This window comes from Colletotrichum tamarilloi (genome assembly GCF_030869305.1).
Source record: "Colletotrichum tamarilloi strain Tom-12 chromosome Unknown Scaffold_10.1, whole genome shotgun sequence".
NCBI classification, from domain to species: Eukaryota; Fungi; Ascomycota; class Sordariomycetes; order Glomerellales; family Glomerellaceae; genus Colletotrichum; species Colletotrichum tamarilloi.
This window is the reverse complement of record NW_026849393.1, coordinates 690,118-708,300: the sequence shown is the minus strand read 5'-3', so window position 1 is coordinate 708,300 and position 18,183 is coordinate 690,118. Positions and strand designations below refer to the sequence as shown.

The 18,183-nt window shown below is 52.9% G+C and overlaps 5 protein-coding genes across 5 annotated transcripts; 4 read left to right on the top strand and 1 right to left on the bottom strand.

Moving 5' to 3' along the window:
* Positions 1–33: 33 nt before the first annotated feature.
* On the top strand, positions 34–1,509 carry CTAM01_04384 (nuclear pore complex component; the record flags this gene model as incomplete). Its single annotated transcript, XM_060520414.1, has 3 exons — positions 34–493; positions 565–889; positions 942–1,509. 3 exons carry the CDS (start codon positions 34–36, stop codon positions 1,507–1,509), a joined length of 1,353 nt encoding a protein of 450 aa, XP_060385059.1.
* An 807-nt stretch (positions 1,510–2,316) lies between these two features.
* Positions 2,317–5,196, top strand: CTAM01_04383 (high-temperature-induced dauer-formation protein; the record flags this gene model as incomplete). Its single annotated transcript, XM_060520413.1, has 5 exons — positions 2,317–2,412; positions 2,473–3,186; positions 3,239–3,832; positions 3,883–4,126; positions 4,217–5,196. The coding sequence occupies 5 exons, from the start codon at positions 2,317–2,319 to the stop codon at positions 5,194–5,196; spliced, it is 2,628 nt and encodes an 875-aa protein (XP_060385058.1).
* Positions 5,197–6,479: 1,283 nt separating this feature from the next.
* Positions 6,480–8,473, top strand: CTAM01_04382 (epoxide hydrolase; the record flags this gene model as incomplete). The annotated part of the gene is made up of 3 exons (XM_060520412.1): positions 6,480–6,548; positions 6,656–6,789; positions 6,883–8,473. 3 exons carry the CDS (start codon positions 6,480–6,482, stop codon positions 8,471–8,473), a joined length of 1,794 nt encoding a protein of 597 aa, XP_060385057.1.
* A 769-nt stretch (positions 8,474–9,242) lies between these two features.
* On the bottom strand, positions 9,243–12,767 carry CTAM01_04381 (timeless protein; the record flags this gene model as incomplete). Its single annotated transcript, XM_060520411.1, has 3 exons — positions 9,243–10,222; positions 10,275–12,627; positions 12,693–12,767. The coding sequence occupies 3 exons, from the start codon at positions 12,765–12,767 to the stop codon at positions 9,243–9,245; spliced, it is 3,408 nt and encodes a 1,135-aa protein (XP_060385056.1).
* A 550-nt stretch (positions 12,768–13,317) lies between these two features.
* On the top strand, positions 13,318–14,403 carry CTAM01_04380 (3-hydroxyacyl-CoA dehydrogenase; the record flags this gene model as incomplete). The annotated part of the gene is made up of 3 exons (XM_060520410.1): positions 13,318–13,452; positions 13,519–13,618; positions 13,673–14,403. 3 exons carry the CDS (start codon positions 13,318–13,320, stop codon positions 14,401–14,403), a joined length of 966 nt encoding a protein of 321 aa, XP_060385055.1.
* Between the last annotated feature and the right edge of the window lie 3,780 nt (positions 14,404–18,183).

Sequence of the window (18,183 nt, the reverse complement as noted above, 5' to 3'; positions counted from 1 at the left end):
CCAAGCTTCGGAAAGTCTAACCAAGTGTTTCCGATGTCGAGGCTACACTTCTCTGTATCTTCAGGTAGTCTCGTTAAGGCTGCCCCGGGTCGCGAAAGGACTCGAGTGATCCGCAGCGGATGTGTAAGACACTTTGACAAGTTGTACTTTGCGATACTTAGGGGACCATTGCACCCTGAAGTGAGCTGTGAGCGGTACGGACCTCAACTGCTCCTGAGAAACGGCAAGAGCAAGCCACATGCCCCACTAGGCAGGAGCGCAGGTATCCACTTCGCAACAGACTACCTGCCGGTTGCTGTGGTCCGTGTGGCTGGAGTATTGTTTTTCTGCCACTGCTTTGCGAGATGCTGTAGCCAATGTTTCCTGCCGCATCCATCACCATCGACAACCCGACTTGAAGCGGCGCATCGAAGCACGCGAGCGCTCGGCGACAGCGCAGCGTCTAAGAGACTTTTTACTAACATCAAACAGGTTTGCCAAATCACTGGGAAGAGTAAGTCGCATTGATCATGACGGACGGATGTGTAGACCTGCAGACGACTGGAACTAACTCTCGCGCAACAGGCTTTGACCCTGACTGTGGTCACCGCACGACGACCTCTATTCCTCGATCTCACCTCTCAGTCTTGTCAATATTTGCTGAAACGATGTCTTCGTCGGCGAGCCGAGCTGCTGTCAGCACTCCCGTCAAGTCGACGCCGCAAAAGCCCACCCCTATCGTCGACAGTCCTGGCACATGGAGACATCCACGCCTGAATGAGATCACGAGACGGCGGAACGCAACGACATTTTCCGAAAAGAACGTTAGAAGAATAGCTCTGAACGTCGGCTTCCTTCTCAGTCTCTGGCTGTTCCAGATCTTTTCGCGTTCATACGTTCCCGCACAATGGTACGCCTTCCGCTGGCCTCACGAGTGCGACCTCTGCTAACTAGCTGAGCAGGTTTAGTAGCTCCTTGCGCTCATATCTGGGTTGGGCATACTATCTGGTCCAGCTCATTCCGCTAGTGAACATTGGCATGGCTATGCTGCCTCTACTTCGATCGGCCGACGATCTTTCCGACATTCCCTTGACGCCCGCTCAGCGCCAACTTCTCGGACTGCCGCCTAGTTCTGCAGCAGCTACACCTGATGCTGTTTACAGTACCCCGCCACGTTACTCGCGGACGCCTTCTCTGGCAGGTTCGCCCGCGAGCAACCGGAGCTTCTCTGGTTCCCCGCTTTCCGGCAGAGGCAGCCCAGCTCTTGGAAGCTCTTTCAATGGAAACGGACAATCTTACTCTCCTTCGCCTCTTCACAACAGCCCCTCCAAGTTCTCAGCCAGCTTAAACAGCAACCGGAGATCATCCTTTGGGTCTTCTACAAACCTGGCAGCAAGTACTGCATCTTCCCTCTTCCCTGATCCGGGAACGCCGAGCCCCTCTACCGGAAAGCGCACCAGCGTAGGACTGAACAACAAGTGGCTCTACGAGAGAGGGAGAAGGTCGTCAGGTGGTACCTGGATGCATTAGGCGACGACGGCGCACTACGCTTTCAGGGCTTAGAGGGAATTTGGAAGATGAATGACTGCAGTCAGTGGGATGGATACCTTGCGAAAGGCGTTTAGGTGTAATGTTTCTCATGGGGTGGAGACAAAGGCTGACTAAATGCCCTACAATAAAGTCAAAAAGTCCCCAGACTGTACATTGATGTTCGCATGGGTCATATAAATCAATCGCGGAACTGAACTTCAAGGGTCCTGTCTCAATCTTGAAGTAATAGACCTGTGTCATTGCGCCCCTACTCAGATGCAGTAGCTCCAGTTTGTTCCCGTGTCAAGCTTCAGGATGAGGTAGCTGGTTGGGCACCAGGCCAGTATCCTAAGCATAGCCAACCCGAAGGAATTGGGAAACTTCAGCTTCAACTAAAAGTACTGTGAATCAGAGAGATGATTGCAGTCTGCGGCTTGATTGTTTCGGCGAGGCTTGTGAGGTTCGAGAGCTACCTACCTATCCAATTCGAAGTAGGTACCTTAACTGCATAATGGAAGTCCTTAAAGTTTAGGGTGGTACGTACCTCGGTATGGAGGTCTGGCACGGAGAATGGGAAACGGGACGGGGACGTGGACTTTTGAGATACGCCCGGCGAACTGCTACCCCGCTCTTTACCCTTCATTGGCCAGACATCAATTCGCGACCCGCTCTTCCGCCATTACGTAGCACTCAGTACTCCGTACGCCTCTGGGAATCTGGTGTCTGGAACACTGGACCGTCGACCTCCCAAGCTTCTTCTTTCCGTCAGAAACATTTCTACGGATAGTATGCCCCCTCTGTGACAACATGGGCGCCAGCGATTCGAAGCTTGTCTTCAAGAAAGGCATCTTCAGGCTTTCTGAAGAGCGACACATTCCCGCCGATGATCCCTACTGGACTTCTGTATGTCAGCTTGTGAGGTGTCCTCTTTGCCCGCGATACTGACCCAGCCCGCCCGTGTAGTTTTGGGAGCTTCCCGAATCCTCAGAGGATATCTTCAGCCTTTTCGCCCCCGCCGACATTCGTCGCACTCGAGACAAGGCCCTAGAGAATTTAGAAACTCTAATATTGGCATTAACATCACGCCTGTTCATCCTGCGCCACCATCCTTCGTTCCCCGATCCCGAAATCGCTCCCGAACGCGATGCTCTCAATTGCGTCCGCGTCCTGACGCGCATCCTTCCCTTCATCTACGAGGCAGATAATCTTGCAGCATGGGAGGAGCGGTTCTTCTGGGGTGCGCGGAGGAAGAGAACTAGGCAATCTGCGATTGCTGCCGAAGTGCTGTTTGACGGGGCTCAAGAAGGCCAGAAACCGCCCAAGAACGAAAATGAAGACTTCGAAGATGCCAAACCCCTCGCCGAAGAGCTCATCGACACACTGGTCGACTTGCTCTTCTTCTCAGACCTCACTCTACCTAGGCAGCCTAGTGGGCGGCCAAATGTGTCATACGCCATCTGGCAGAGTGGTGTAGGCTGCAACACATCAGTGGCGACCACCAAAGAATTCGAGAGCAATCGTAGCGAGATACTCCGCTTGCTACTCACTATGACTAGCCAGAGCATGTACATGTCATCAAACGTGCTTCCGCAGAGAGGAATTCGAGCCTTGACGCATATCTGCACGTGCCCTGATAAGCAGGTCGTGCTATCAGTCTTGTGCTCGTTGCTCAACACTGTATGTGAAGCAGCTCGTTCTCTATCGCTTGGCTCCATGCTGACAGACGCAGACCCTCAAGTACAATCCAGCTACCTGGCGTGTACCATACAATACCCTGGTCTTCAAGGACGAGAAGCAGATACTGGTGACATACACACTCCAGCTTTTGCTAGTCTTCCTGTTGTACCCAATTCCCGAGCAAAACGGCACGACTCCCAAGAACTATTACCGCCACTTCCTTGGCAGACTCCATCGGCCACAAGACTTTCAGTTCATCGTCGACGGCATGACACGGATTCTCAACCAGCCGCTCCATGAGAAGAGCTCGTATCTTCCCAGTGGGCAAACCAATGCCAGATTTGCGCCAGAGATCATCATGCTCTTTTGGGAAATCACTCAGTGCAACAAGAGATTCAGATCGTTCATCATCGATACTGAGCGGGTCCATGACTTTGTCGTGCTAACTCTTTTCTACGCTCTGGAGTACAAGAATGACGCATCCAAGCAAGGCGTTGTGAGAATGTGTGCTTTTCTGCTGCAGACGCTGAGTGTTGAGAAGAACTTTGGCGCCAATCTCAACAGAAGATTCGAAGGCCAGGACAGCCTGCCTTTGGTTATCAGGATACCTGGCTTCAGTGGCACTCATGCGGATTTCCTGATACACGTAAGAGAGGTTCTGCTGCATTTGTGTCGATCTCAGCTAACAAAAGCAAGTCCATCTACAACCTCATCACCACGAGCCAAGGCAGACTGACAGCTATATACCCGGCTCTCATGGCTGTCATCAATAACATTGCCCCCTATCTGGAGGGGCTAAGCTCGGCATCTGCCTCAAAGCTCCTGCAACTATTTTCGTCCATGTCTTCACCTTCCTTCCTTCTCGCAAACGACAGCAATCACGATTTACTAAGGTCACTATTGGAGTCGATAAATTCAATTGTCGAACACAACTACCAAAGTAAGCCTCCATTTTAGCTGGGAGATGCAACACTGGCAATCACCTGACTACCTGGATCTTGTGAAATCCATCATGCTAACGTCTACACAGAGAATCCCGAGCTTATTTTCGCAATCCTGCGCAACAAGAAGCGGATAGAAGCATTGCGGACGTTCACCTTAGAGAGCGGTCAGGAGGAGATTGAGAGACGAAACCGTCGCCGCAAAGAATCAGCAGCCAATGGCGATGGGCTCGAGCCAAGTTCTGTGAGGAGCTCGGCAGAAAGTATCCGGAGCCCAACGATGTCTCATCCTCGACCTCCGACGTTAAGTGATGTCCCGGAAGAGGACGGTACGTTCGCGATTGGTGATGACGAGGACGATAGCGAGGACGAGGACCACCACCCAACGCCAGCGCAGTCGACCACGAGCGAAAATCCGTCTGTGGCATCGTCACAAGCATCAGTGGTGGAAGACGCCGTTCCGACACAACTCCGGGGTATGTCAGAAAAGGCCAGAGGCAAGATGCCCGCCGGCATGAGCAACTTCTCAAGACAAAACAGCACCACAAGTCTGGGCGGATATTCAGCAAGTGGACAGTCACAATCCGGTGGCTTTGAGCCAACAGCCACTTGGATTGAAAGCTGGTTACCAGAGCTGCCTCTTCACACTATTCTTACCGTAATTCAGCAGGTGACAGCCCTGTTGCCCAGGCAAGCCCTCGCAGGAGAGTCTGCAAACCGAGAGACACTCTTGAAGATCCAAGAAATCAAGCTGGTGGGAGTTGACCCAACACCACCACGAGTGCACTCTTTTGAGTGGTCGCAGCTCTCACTAGGATGGTACGAATCGTTGCTGTGGGGCTTTGTTTTTAGTAGCGAGATTCAGATCTCGAAGGGCACAGTTGGAATCTGGAATGGTACAGCGATCAAGCTGTTCAGGGTCCAGGAGACTGCACCTCAAGGGCCAAGTCTGGCATCGCCGAGGGGAGCCGTCGATGCTGTTGGAAGCAATATCGTGTCCCGAATCGGAGCTATGAACCTGCGAGGTCCCGGAGGTACACCGCCAGCAGCCAGTCAGCGTCCAGGATGATAATACGATGAGGCTTACAGACGGGAGGTTTCTCTCAACATCTTGGTCTGATCCTCCGATGCGGGCCCGCGAGGACACTGGTTAGATCATTCGACACCCGAAGACGAGGCTCAGGGGAAGATGGCAAAGCACGATAGCAACACGGCTTCAGGCTGAAGGACCGTCTCAGAAGCAGACATACCACAATAGTGAATGTCGATCCTTGCGTAGAAAAGGGTCGGTGAAGGAGGAACAGATCGGTGAGAGACGGGGCCGAGAGTCCAGGAAGGTGCTAATCGCGCCATAGACCAACAGGGCGGCGCCAGGACAGGAATCAGGCACCGAGATCGCGTCAAGGTAGTGAGCTGTGGCAAACGACGCGTGTGTAGTCGAAGCGGGATTGAGCAGACATTGGCAGGCGGTAGGAGTTACAATCTAATCCAACAATTTCGCTCGGCGTGTGACTTTTAAAGTGCCAACAAGACCAGCAGGAACCGAAGTATCCGTGACTCTACTTCGTTTAATGCCCTGAGAACATTAAGGCGGCACGGCGGCATGCGGTTGTCAAGTTGAAAGGTGTGGCTTGACGTGGCGAGGGCGGCATTCCAACGAGCAGGGAATGAGGACTTTAGTATGACCAATGAGCCGTTATAACGGGCCCCTTCGCTCATGAGTGTGTTGGCAGACGGCCAAAACCTGGCGACTGATGCAACTCTGTACCTGGCACAATCTAGCAAAAAGCGGTGATCATTTCCGAGCTTGTCCAGGGATTCGTACGCACCGCCACAAGCTTGCCCGGCGCGTACCTGTTCTGCGGTTCTAGACCCCTCCCGCTGTCCAGATCGCCCATTCAGAGGCCGCCTGTGAAGCAAGGGGAGATAGTTCAAGCCACAACGCCACACCTCGAACGACATGGAAGTGCGCTTTCTCTCTTCGGTTGCAAAGACGGTGGACCACCTAGGACATGGCACTTTATCAAAGTCCCAGACCATTAGTAGGTAGGTAATGAGACGATGCAGGATGGGATTCTGTTTCCCAGGCTTAAGAGAAGGGTTGTATTAAATAGTTTCGGCTCGCTTAACCTTGTTCATGATTTTCCCCGGTATAGCCTTACTGCACCCGCTATTCCTGGTTTTTGGGCTACTGTCAATTACTCAATAAGACCCTCCCCATTTGCTGTTGCTGTTGCGACTTGTTTGCTTTCCGGTGTTTCCGCTCAGTACTGGGCGAAGGCGGTCGTTGATGTTCTTCATATGAGTCCTACCGGTACACTCACACGCGTATGATGCCAATTGACTCCTACCATGGCCAACACTCACGACTCGGGCGCCGCTGGCCTGGCGGGAGATGAGATCAGTCCTTACCGCATACATGTGAGGAATCCCAGAACTATGAAGTGAAGAGAGGGCTGCTTGGGAGGTTGGTGACTGAGAGTTGGCGAGCTTTCCCAGCTAACACAAAGTCATTGTTTGAATCAAAGGTCTCCAGCAAGTATCTCGATCTCACGAAACAAAAATTGGAGCTCACGAGACTTCCTCGTGAGCCCTCGGAACCCAACAAGTCTCGGGACTGGTGGGAGCCAAAGTCTCGAATCGAGCCGCTCATTGACTTTTGGTGAGTCGAAGTCTTACTTGATCACGTCCAAGTGATTAGTTCGACGGAAGAGGAGGCGTTGACTCATGAAAAGAGTCTTCTAACTCATCGCAGGCTCGAAAAGTACGACTGGCGAGAACAAGAAACTGCCTTCAACAATCAACTACCCCAGTTCCGCACAGCCATCACCCCGCCAAGTTCATCCTCGCCCGTCCGTCTTCACTTCATCCACATCAGATCCTCGCATAGCAACGCCATCCCCCTGCTCCTGATTCCCCCATTCCCTTTCACGAACCTCTCCCTCGGCCACCTGATCCAGCCGCTCACCGAACCAGAATCGTCATCTTCTGAAGACGGAGAGCAGCAGCTACAGCAGCCCTTTCACGTTGTCATCCCCTCCCTCCCCGGCCTCGGCTTCAGCGATGCCCTCCCCTCCGACGACGCCTCCGTCATCCCGACGACAACAGACCTCCTCAACACGCTCATGACACGCCTCTCGTATCCGTACTACCTCGTCTCCAACACCGCCTCCGCGGCCTCCAGTCCCGCGCAAATTGACTGGAAGCTCGCGGACCACCTAGTCCGCCACTACCCCAGCAACTGCCTCGGCGCACACTTTATCAGCCCGTCCCTCGCGGCGCCGACACTCAAGGAGGCACCACTCGAGTGGATGAAGTGGTCCCTCGCCAAGTTCTTTCACGCGCCCATCTTAGGCTACCAGAGTGAAGACCTCCGCTCACTCGACGAAGAGACCCACGCCAGCCATACGTTGTCAGCTGGAAGGAGGCGCCCTCTTCCTACTTCACTCCAACCCGGCGCAGGCAGTACTCTGGTGGAGCCGAACACAACGTCCTTTGCGCTATGCGACTCCCCCGTGGGCCTCCTTGCCCTCGTCCTCAAAGTCATCCGCGTTCTCGGGGCCAAGAAGGAGTTCTCGGCCGACGAGATCATCACCTTCACCCAGACGGCCTGGCTCCCCGGTCCAGAGGCGGCGATGCGCCTCTGGGCGCGCTGTCTGACGCACCAAGAGCCGACTCCGCCGCCTCCAAAGCCGTCCAAGAAGCCCAACGTGGCCATTACAGTTTTCTCAGGAACTGGAGAGACAGGTGACGTATCCGGCGGGCGACGAACCGCGGACGACGATCTTGAGGCCCAGACACAGACCCGGAACGACGTCGACATTCTCTCGCCCCAACCTGCCCCGAACCCGTACGTCTGCCCCGCCTGGGCCAACGTCTCCTACAACGCCGTCCACGTGCGCCGCATACCCGTACCGGGAGGACGTCCGGGCCTCGTAGCCTGGGATCACCCGCAGCTCATCGGCGACGGCGTAAGGGGCCTGGCCGCGAATCTGCTCTCCTTCGACGCCAGGGTCCAAGACATCGTCGCCCAACAGCAGCAGAGGCCGGAAACGGTGCCGCTGCAGGGTGTCGTTGTGCAATCCGACTCGTCTGGCTCCACGGCCGCAACGGCTTCGAGCCAACAAGGGGGTGCAACATCGGCGGCACCGGTGCTGCCTTCCACTCCTCAGGTTGAGGCGACCAAGTGGCGACTAAGCCAGATCCGCGAGGCGTCTGAGACGCCCAAGAAGTCGTTGCAGCTGGACGACGGCGATGCGGGGATGATGCTGTCGCCGCCGGATGCTGATTTTGCTGGGGCGAGTCCGGATACCATTGTCGTTACTCCCCCCGTGGACATGAAGTAGTTGCGATTCAGTCTTGTGGAGCGTGTAGTCTCTAATGTTTTTACTTTGTACATTTTTTTCCCTTTGTATGATGATACCAATGTGATGCCGATGCATACGACACAAGGCATGTTCTGAGAATATAGCTACTTTAGTAATTACATTCGTTCAAAATCAGGCGCTCCCAAGCCACGTTTTTGTAAATCGCAAGTTGTGTTGGTGGTAGCGCAAGGTGATGTCGACGTGCCTTTCTTTGTACTATCTCTAGTACATAATAAGTCTTTGCCCAGGTTCGATATGGAGATTTCTTGCATAGAAGCGGTCTCCTAACGTATTTTGGGGAGGGAACATGACGGATTCCGAATTCAGCTCATACTTTCACCTGCCTCACTTCAAAGCTGGGCCTTCGTAGGAGAGGCCTGAGCCCAATAATCGGGTCATAGACAAGCCGCCAAACCAAGAGGGAATGTCTATCAAACTACCTCTTCTCCTAGAGAGCGGACTTCCCCGACATGAATCCTCGGCCGAGCGCTGCTTATTGGCAAGTACGTGTACATAGTTCAGCAACTCAAGTCAGCCGACGATCAGAGAGCAAGACAAATCTTGATAAACAGGTCATCTGCATAGACTCACAAAACACGAGCTATCGAAATCTAGCGAGCTGAATTACCTTCAGAGACGGTGTGAAGACGGGGAAACAACTTGATATTATCGCCAAGATACCTTCCTACGCTATGCATCCTAGAACCACCGAAAACCCATGTACCCAAACGCCCAGAGCTTATCTTCATTATTCCTCATCACTACTCTCCATCACGAAACCTCCTCTGGTGCGCTGTCGTGCGCGTGCTGTAGGCACCGGCGCATCTTCGTCATCCGAATCGGCATCTGCCTTCTCTGAAGCCTTCGCCCCTTCTTCAGCAGTAGCTACCTCAGGAGTGATACGTCTCCATTTCCGAGATCCCTTTCCTTGAGAGGAAGACGGACTGGAGCTCAATGGCGTAGCATTGTCTCCATTCTGCTCGCCGTCACTATCGGCATCCATATCAACGTCGGCACTCGGCCGGGTAGATTGAGTGCCCCTCGTCACAACGAGGACATCATCGTCATTGTCGTCGCTATCATCAAGCAGCACCGCTGCTGGTCTCTTGGTCGGCTCCGATATCGCAACCTTCTCCACAATACGAGCCAAACGCGAGCGTTGTGCCTCTTCTCGTTGGAAGAACTCACGGTCGTACTCCTCGTCCGTGTCGTCATCGCTAGCGTGGACGTACGCTTCGCTCTTGATCTTTCTCGCCTTTTCTCTCTCGCGCTCTCTGCGCTTCTGGGCCTTTTCTTCCAACTCAGAATCATTCGGCGCCTCCTCATCTTCGCTGTCTTTTCTGCGCCTCCTCCGCTTCGTCTTTTTAGAAGCAGGGTCGTCAATAGCTTTGCGGACGGTAGGGCCCAGGGGTTCAAAGAGGAAGCCGTCATCAATATCATCATCGTCGTCATCGTACTCGGCTCGCTTTCGGGCTACTTTCTTGCGGCGAAGTTGATCCTCTGCGCTGGCACCATCAAAGGCGGGTGGATCAAACTCGGCATCGTTGATGTGCTTGATATACACACGAAGGAGACTGGCACTAAGATCTGGTGGCAGGATCCATACGGACTGGGGCGTCTCCTCGATAGTCGGTGCTAGCCTCTCGAAACCAACCAGCTTCATGAGTAGACGCAGGTGAGAATTCTTAAATATGGCAGTCTTGCGGGCATCATTATCCGGTCGCACAGCTGGTACATGTTAGAGAGATCAACCAGTGTGGTTGCCTGAGGAAGTACTTACTAAAAGGGTGTCTATCGATTTGTGCGCCCTCGTCGGTGCCCTCGACCGATGGTATGAGGAAATCAGCCGCCTCCCAGGCAGCACGCTCCTTTTCCGCAGTATCAAGAACTTTCTTGACCCACGAGATATGATCCTGTTGATTTTTGTCAAGCAGAGCGCCAACGACGATGGCGATTTGCCGGTCCAAATCCGCAGTGTACTTGAACTCGAGTTCTGCAGCGGGCCGAGGTGTCGATGTCGAAACAGTCTGTTTCTCATAGCCATATTCCAGGTAAAAAGCGGTGCTGCTAATCTTGGAGAACAGCATCTCAATTATGAGTTCGGGCCGCTGCTCGATCTTGCGCGTGCACTTTCTGAGGATTTGCTTGGTCAGTTCTTCCCACTCCTTGTACATGGTAGAGTTCCTGTCGAGCGGTTCCGGCCCCTTGATCATGTTGTAAAAGAGATGCACAATATCAACGCGGAAGAGCATGACGCTCATCTCTTGTTTAAAGGCTATGCGATAGAAGTATCGATGAGCGCGCTTCAGCTGAGAGTCGTCGAGATCCTTGTAAAATTTGGTAAAGGCGACAAAAGTATCGACCACACCTTGGGGGGCAAAGCGCGATGTGAACCGATGGAAGTCGAACTTGCGCTCTTTGGACGTCTTTTCGGCATTTGCCTCGTCGTTGGCGGACTCATCGTTCTCCTCGTTATCAACTGTATCGATACCTGCTTCTTTCTCGGCTTTCTTCTTTCGCCGAGTCCGTTTACGAGACCGAACTTGCATGTCGACGTTTTGTTTCGAGTAGGCCTCCAGAATTCGCAAGAAGTGATGCACTAGCTCTGTGGCGGTGTCGAGATACTCGAAGCCTTGCTCCTTGTATTGTCTGACGACATTGGCAATCAAGTCGTGTGTGGAGTCTTCGTAGAAGAGACGACTCAGCGTGTTTTCCGCAATCTCCTCGTCGTCTTCGTTTCCTGACTCTGTCATTTCTTGGACCGTGAGCAGAATCTGCGTGAAACACCGCATCGAAGCCGTCAGGGTAGGCCAATCCTTATGTTCCCAAGAGTCGTGCATAGTCTTTGTGAGAGTGATGAACATTGCTTGATCCAGCACGCCGGCCACGAGATTGAAGCTGCTGACCTCTTCGGGGGCGCCTGCCTTCTTCGAGTCTCGTTTTGACTTTCTACGAGTTCGCTCCGCCTCCAAAAACCAGGCTACAAGATACATGTACTGTCGGCGATGGTAAGACAGAACATGGGGCGCCTCCCGGTCTAAGGACTTGCGAACATGCACGAACAAAGGGTTGAAACCAGCATCAAGGAAGTCTTCGACAAAGCTTCGGAGCTGGTCGTTAGCCCTTGCATTGAGCTTGACTGGGGCACCGAGGTCCTTGGATTCCAGCTCTTCCTTCTTGGCCCGTCGCGGTGGCTTAAACGTTTTGGACTCGTCCAGTTTCTTTTGCCGCGTAGCGCTGTCTGCGAGCGCATCCTGACCAGTGATTGTTGATACCCGGCCGTCTTCGCGCTGCATCCATACCATGGTGCCGAAACGGTTGTGGCGGGTGGGCGCCTTGCGGTTGAAGGCACTGCGCATCGCGCTCTCCTTCTTCATCATTGAGGAGAGCTCTTTAGCCTTCGTCTTGTGTAATTGCTGTTCATTCATGAACAGCTTCTTGACCTCGACCTGTTTGACCAGGTGGTAAATGACTTCCATGAGAATTACGTCCTCGGTACGGAAGTCTTCGCCCATATTCGAAGCAATCATCAGCAACACCGCAAAGATGTCCTGAAATGAAAATGCGTCTATCGTCGTGGAGCGAGATATCTGGGTCTCGTCGCCATCGTATTGGATACCGGCAGGAGGGGTAATCATGGCGATATTGCGGAGGAAGAAAAGCACAAGCTTGATGATGCCCTGGTCGCGGGCAGATCGTTCGCCAATGGAAATTGCCATAGATGGTAGAGCTGCCCGGATAGCTGTATTGAGAACTTGAGCGCCGTCAAAGTTGATGATGGCCCGCTTGTATCCCACTTGCGCCAGCTCGAGAACAGGCATATGGCGATGGTGATTGACTGTCATTCGTTCGGCATCTCTTTCCATGGGCCAAGTAAGGGGCACCATAATCTCGAAGCAGGCTAGAGCTATACGTGCTTTGAATGTGTTGTTGGTATCGTTCTCGGGCCAGCTCGCGAGGATCTGGAGAAGATCGCCTTCCACGATGTTGGAGTCTGCAATGCATCGGGCTACATCCATGCGATTGGTCTTTTCGTCGTAGTGCCGAATCCATTTCTTCAGATCGCGGAGGACCTGGACGGCGTCGTCACCAAGTCTGTATCGTCCATCGTCGTCGGCGCTGGTGCCACCGAGCTATGTTCATGTCAGAGTCAATGTACAACGATTTGGGGAGGAATTCTCGGCTGGCCAAAACGTACCGCGGACACAAGACTGTTGATGTGCGCACGAACTTCAGGGTGGACAACTTCTTTTGACCCGTCCGGCAACTCCATCTTGTCGGTTCTGGCGGTATTCAAGACAATGGTAGATTGCAATTGAGGCTTGGTGGTGTCTCCATCTACACGCCAATAGTGACGATGATAGAAAAGCCTTGGAGGGACAGACCTGCCCTGGTTCACCTAGCGACGCGTCCAGCGCGATGCAGCGCGTCCTAACAGAAAGTTGCGTTAATTGGTCCCACATTTTGTGTTATCGATACTGAAGATTAGATAAGGCCCATGTATGGCGCGCGGACCGAAAGGTACCTGCTTTAGCTCTGGGCTTTGGGCTCATTAGGGGGCCGCGGTTAACCTCGGGTCATGGACAGCATCATGGCCCTGGACAAGCAACGACATCTGTCCACGGACTTCCGTTCTGTACTTCGATCTTAACAGTACTTCAAATCAGACTCGTAGAGGTTTACTTCCCTTTCGCTTATTGTATCCTGCTCACTTGTTCCTCGCGAACTTCCATTCAATCCCTCACGCGGCCACAGCGGGGCTTACTCGAATATCACCGAGATCTTAATCCCTGCACACTCACGTTTCGCTCACCTCGATAACTATGGCGACTTCAATTGCTCGCGTACGGGCGGTGGCCAAGCTTCCAGGGCAGCTTCGGACGTTCAGCTCTACTCCCAGAGTTGCTTCTGCAACAGGGGGAGTGAAGCGATTGGGTGTCATCGGTGCTGGGCAGATGGTGAGAGAACCCGCGAATTAGCATGTGAATATGCGGCATCCAGAAACCTGACGGGTTCAAATCTAGGGACTCGGCATCGCGCTTGTGGCTACTCAGAGAGCTCAAGTTCCCGTAACACTTGTCGATGCAAACAAGACGGCCTTGGATAAGGGTCTTGCATTTGCGGGTGAGTGTTCAACGACACACTGGTAACGAGTTTCATTCGCTAACACCTCAACAGAAAAGCTTCTTGCAAAGGATGTTTCCAAGTCCAGAATCACACAGGAACAGGCCGACAAGGCCCGCTCACTGTTGTCGCCAGCCACGTCTATTGATGAGCTGTCGGATGTGGACTTTGTCATTGAGGCCGTTCCTGAAATCCCCAAGCTTAAGTTCGACATCTTCTCCAAGCTGGCTGAGGTTTGCCCGAAGCATGCCATCTTGGCCACCAACACTTCATCCATCTCCATCACCCGCATCGCCGCCTCCACCACCCAAGACCCGACAGACACCTCCGCGAGCTCCCGTGTCGTCTCAACCCACTTCATGAACCCCGTTCCGATCCAGAAGGGCGTGGAGATCATTAGCGGTCTGCAGACCAGCCAGGAGACGCTGGACAAGGCCGTTGCGTTCTGCAAGGCCATGGGCAAGGTCACCTCTGTATCCGCCGACTCCCCCGGATTCCTCGCGAACCGTATCCTCATGCCGTACATCAACGAAGCCATCATCTGCCTGGAGACCGGCGTCGGCGACAAGGAGTCAATCGACGCCATCATGAAGAACGGCACCAATGTTCCCATGGGCCCTCTGCAGCTTGCCGACTTTATCGGCCTGGACACCTGCCTCGCTATTATGAAGGTTCTTCACGAGGAGACTGGTGACTCAAAGTACCGGCCGAGTGTGTTGCTGCGCAAGATGGTTGATGCTGGTTGGATGGGAAAGAAGAGCGGAAAGGGATTTTACGACTACTAAAGCAGAGATGGGATGTTGGAGTTGATGATGAGCAAATTTGACTAATAAGTCGGACCATCTAATACGAAAAGTGATAGATAGTTCTCAGTAGTAAGCTCAAGAATTGGATGCATCGCAATGCACAAGACCTCTGTCATCATGAAGTAAGGCGTTGAATTCACGCATGTCCACGTGCGTTAAATCACAGATTACATTGATGAAGTGAAGTGTGTATTCTCACTTGAAGCAGACTCTTCCGAGCCCACTCTGGCATACAACTATGCACATGGGAATACCTCTAGTTCGACCCGACAGGCTCAAAAGCTGATGAGATGAATGACGGGCATATATGCCCCAGGTAGCAAAGTACTCGTACAAGCACTCAAATGGGATGCGTTAATATCATTTGATGACTTGAACATCTCAAAATAATGGCGAAAAACGAACCCATATCCTCGTACATTCTCAAATGATAATGAGTACTAAAGTATAAAGTACTACTTATGAGTGACATACTTGCCAGAGTTACGGGCCAAGTTAGGCGTGACATGAGCCAGAAGGTTCGAAAGGTTTGGCCAAAAACCTTGGGCGGCTCTGACCTTGACGAATTCACGATTCAAGATGCGGCTGGTAATGCGGCTGAACGGTCTAAAGGGGTGCCCTTTTTCAGCAAAAGCTCCGTATAGTTAAAGAATCTTGTTGCAGAATTCAGTCAAGGAGATACGTATATGCTAGTATACGCTAAAGGGGAAGTCTTTCTGGGCGCCTATGATCACCTCGGAAGAAGTGTGACACAGACATATTTGCTAGAGGATCCCATGCTGCTTTCATCTGCACATAACACTACCATTAGACCCAAGTATCTTTGCAAAATCATATTGAAATCTTCCAAATGCCTTCGAGCTACGAAAGAGTGTACACGCTTGGGCGTCCAACTCGCCGCAAGCAGCTCCCTCCAAAACATAGACAGAATCCATTCTGAACTCGTTCATTGGAAGCCAAGTTTCGACTACAGCAGCAAATTCCAAGCTCAAGGGGCGGCAAGTTTCGAAAGTAGGTGCAATTAGGGGCTAAGGTTTCCCCCCGACTCCTTACCCCCAGAGTACTCAAGGCTGGACTTCAGGATGGGACGGGATGTCAGGCCTTGGAACCATCCATAGCCCACTATCATTTGTTTAAGAAACACATCAAACACGTGGGAATCATGGAAACATCTTGAGTAAGTGGTCAGCCATAGTCACAGCACGTGAAAAGAAAACCAAGTCGCGGGTTGATAACGTCTATTCGCCACGCTCGAAAAGGGGTAGCGCAGGGAACTGGATGTTTCTCGCACGAGATGTATTCTCAGAATGGTGAGTTGAACGAACGACATATGTACATTTAACAGACGCATGGAGATACTTGCGTTTCCTTGAAGCTTAGATCCCAGCTTCGAGCTATTCATCAACCTGCAACATCTGGTCGCGTAAACCATGGTGAGAAGAACACTGCTATGGGTCCCAATTGCTGGCCATTCATCACCAGACAGGAAGTCTCGGCAAAGCAATGCTCCCACCGGCCGAGCTTCAGAGAAGCAGCAAACTTAGTTGGTGTATATATGACATTCACGCAAGGTAGAGAAGCCAATACATGACATAAGGGGTTATGAAGCAATACCAAGAAGGCGACATTCCTGCCAAACTCTGAAAAGCTTGGATGAGGACCTCCATGGCTTCCAAGATGGGCCAAAAACTATCAATATCATCCGTTCTACACTTCTTGATTTAGGATTAAGATGACATACGATGATGATGTCGTCCGGTCATGCCTAGTTTCCCCCAGGAACAAAGACCAAAAAAAAAAGTCATCCGAACGAAGCCTGGTCCAGAACTGATCTACACGTAACTTGGGACGGCAGTTCACAGACGCCCGCAACGTTTCTTCGCCACTTGGCCCCCATATATATATCGGATTGAGAGTTTCATGATCTACAGCGTGCCGTGCGTGCCTGGCACAGAGACAGGAAATCTTGGTAAGAGGTAAACAACATCCACGGGAAAACATGATGCTAGTTTCTCCGGCATCACCAAACGATGTCGACACATCTGAAGGTGGCATGAGAGGGGAAAATCCGAAGCCAAGGCCAGATTGGCCCAGCCCCGTTCCACGTGGTTTCTGTAACTACGCATGACGACGTCGAACCTGTTTACGTGGGAAACCCGAACGTGCCTGTCTCGACACGAATCCACGTATTCCCATCCCGTCTTCTCAGCCTCCACCCTGCCTCCCCCCCCCCCCCCTCCTCTGAAGCCGGGCCAAGAAGCCAGGCCGCGGTGTGGGGTCGTATATAGCAACCGTGAACGGAATGGAAGAAGGCAGTGCAGTTTGGAAGAGGCTTTCCGAGAGAAGAGGGTCCAATATATCGGACACTCGAGACAGCGGGAGGGCGAAACGAAGCGGCGTGGGTCACTCTGACCTCCGAATACTTGTGGCTCCCATCCCCGAACACGCACGCGTAGTTGGCCAACGCCCGCCCGCCACCGGGGGACATGTTTAGTCCGAACCGAATAGGACGTCGCCGGTGTGCGGGAAGAAGAGATTCTTCTCCTCCCGTCTTGGGTGGGAGCCCGTCCTAGAGCTCAATGCCGAGTGGGAGGTGTCAAGAAACCAACCAACGACAAGGGCAAAGGGCCGCGGCAAAACTTCAAGTAATTGGACGAGTTTGGCAGTCCTTTCCCTCGGTATAATGCCTTCTTTCGAGCGTCAAATGAGCGGCCGATCAGGCAATGAGAAGCTAGAGCTACGGTTTACTACCATGAACGACCGGATCATGCGCTGCCCGACCGTCTCCGACGGCAGAGATCACAAATCCCACCTCCCCTCCCCTCTCCCTCCTTGCACCATGCTATCAGATCCGAACATCATTGAAGGGAGATTTACCGGCCGAACGTCGATCGCTGATACCCCTCCCCGCCTGGAACGAGCCTCCCTCCCGATGACGAGCAAGCCGTTTGTCACCCACCCCCGAGTCTCCCGCGGCGGTCTCTACAAACATGCAGACACACACATACACACACATGTGCACATACGCGCAACAAGCCGACCCCTCTCCCCTTCGTTGGACCTTGGAAAGACTTCCTTTTTCGGGGATGGTCACGATGTGAAACGCGGCGGTGCGGGGGAGCAGAACAAAAGAACTGGGCTTGCTCCAGATGGACGGGAAGACGCGTAACGTCTGCAACACTACGTAGGGAGGGATTCGAGAGCGAGATAGAGAGCCGCAAACGATAGCAGCCATAGCATAGAAGGGAAGAGAGGGGTGGTAGACCATTCCACCCATCGTCAAACATGGCGAGAAACGTCGGAATCTCCAGCGGTTGGTGGATTCGAACCATGTGTGACGCGAAGGATGTTTGGCAGCATGTAAATGATTTTCAAAACTCCGCACGCGGCACAGCCTTTTCTCTTCGCGAACAATGAAATCGAGACCGAGGTCGCGCGGAAGTTCCCTCTGTATACCTTCGGGTTCTAGGTTTTGAAAGTTCTCCCATGCGCCCCTCCTCCTCAACCCGGAGAAACCTGTGATTTGTCGTTGGTTGCTAGACTAGGTTGTGGTGTGGTGTCAGCAAGGTCGTTTGCTATCACGTTGCCAAGAGGCGGTTGATGAGAGCTGCACCCCCTACCAACTGCTTTTTCATTCTTTGTCTGCGGGTGACGTCGCGGATGCGGCACGGGCAAGGTCTTTTTTCTTGACACGAACTGCCATCCTTGATCCTAGCGGGAGGGATTTCTCGTCGACTTGTTGGAGAGCCGCGCAAGGGA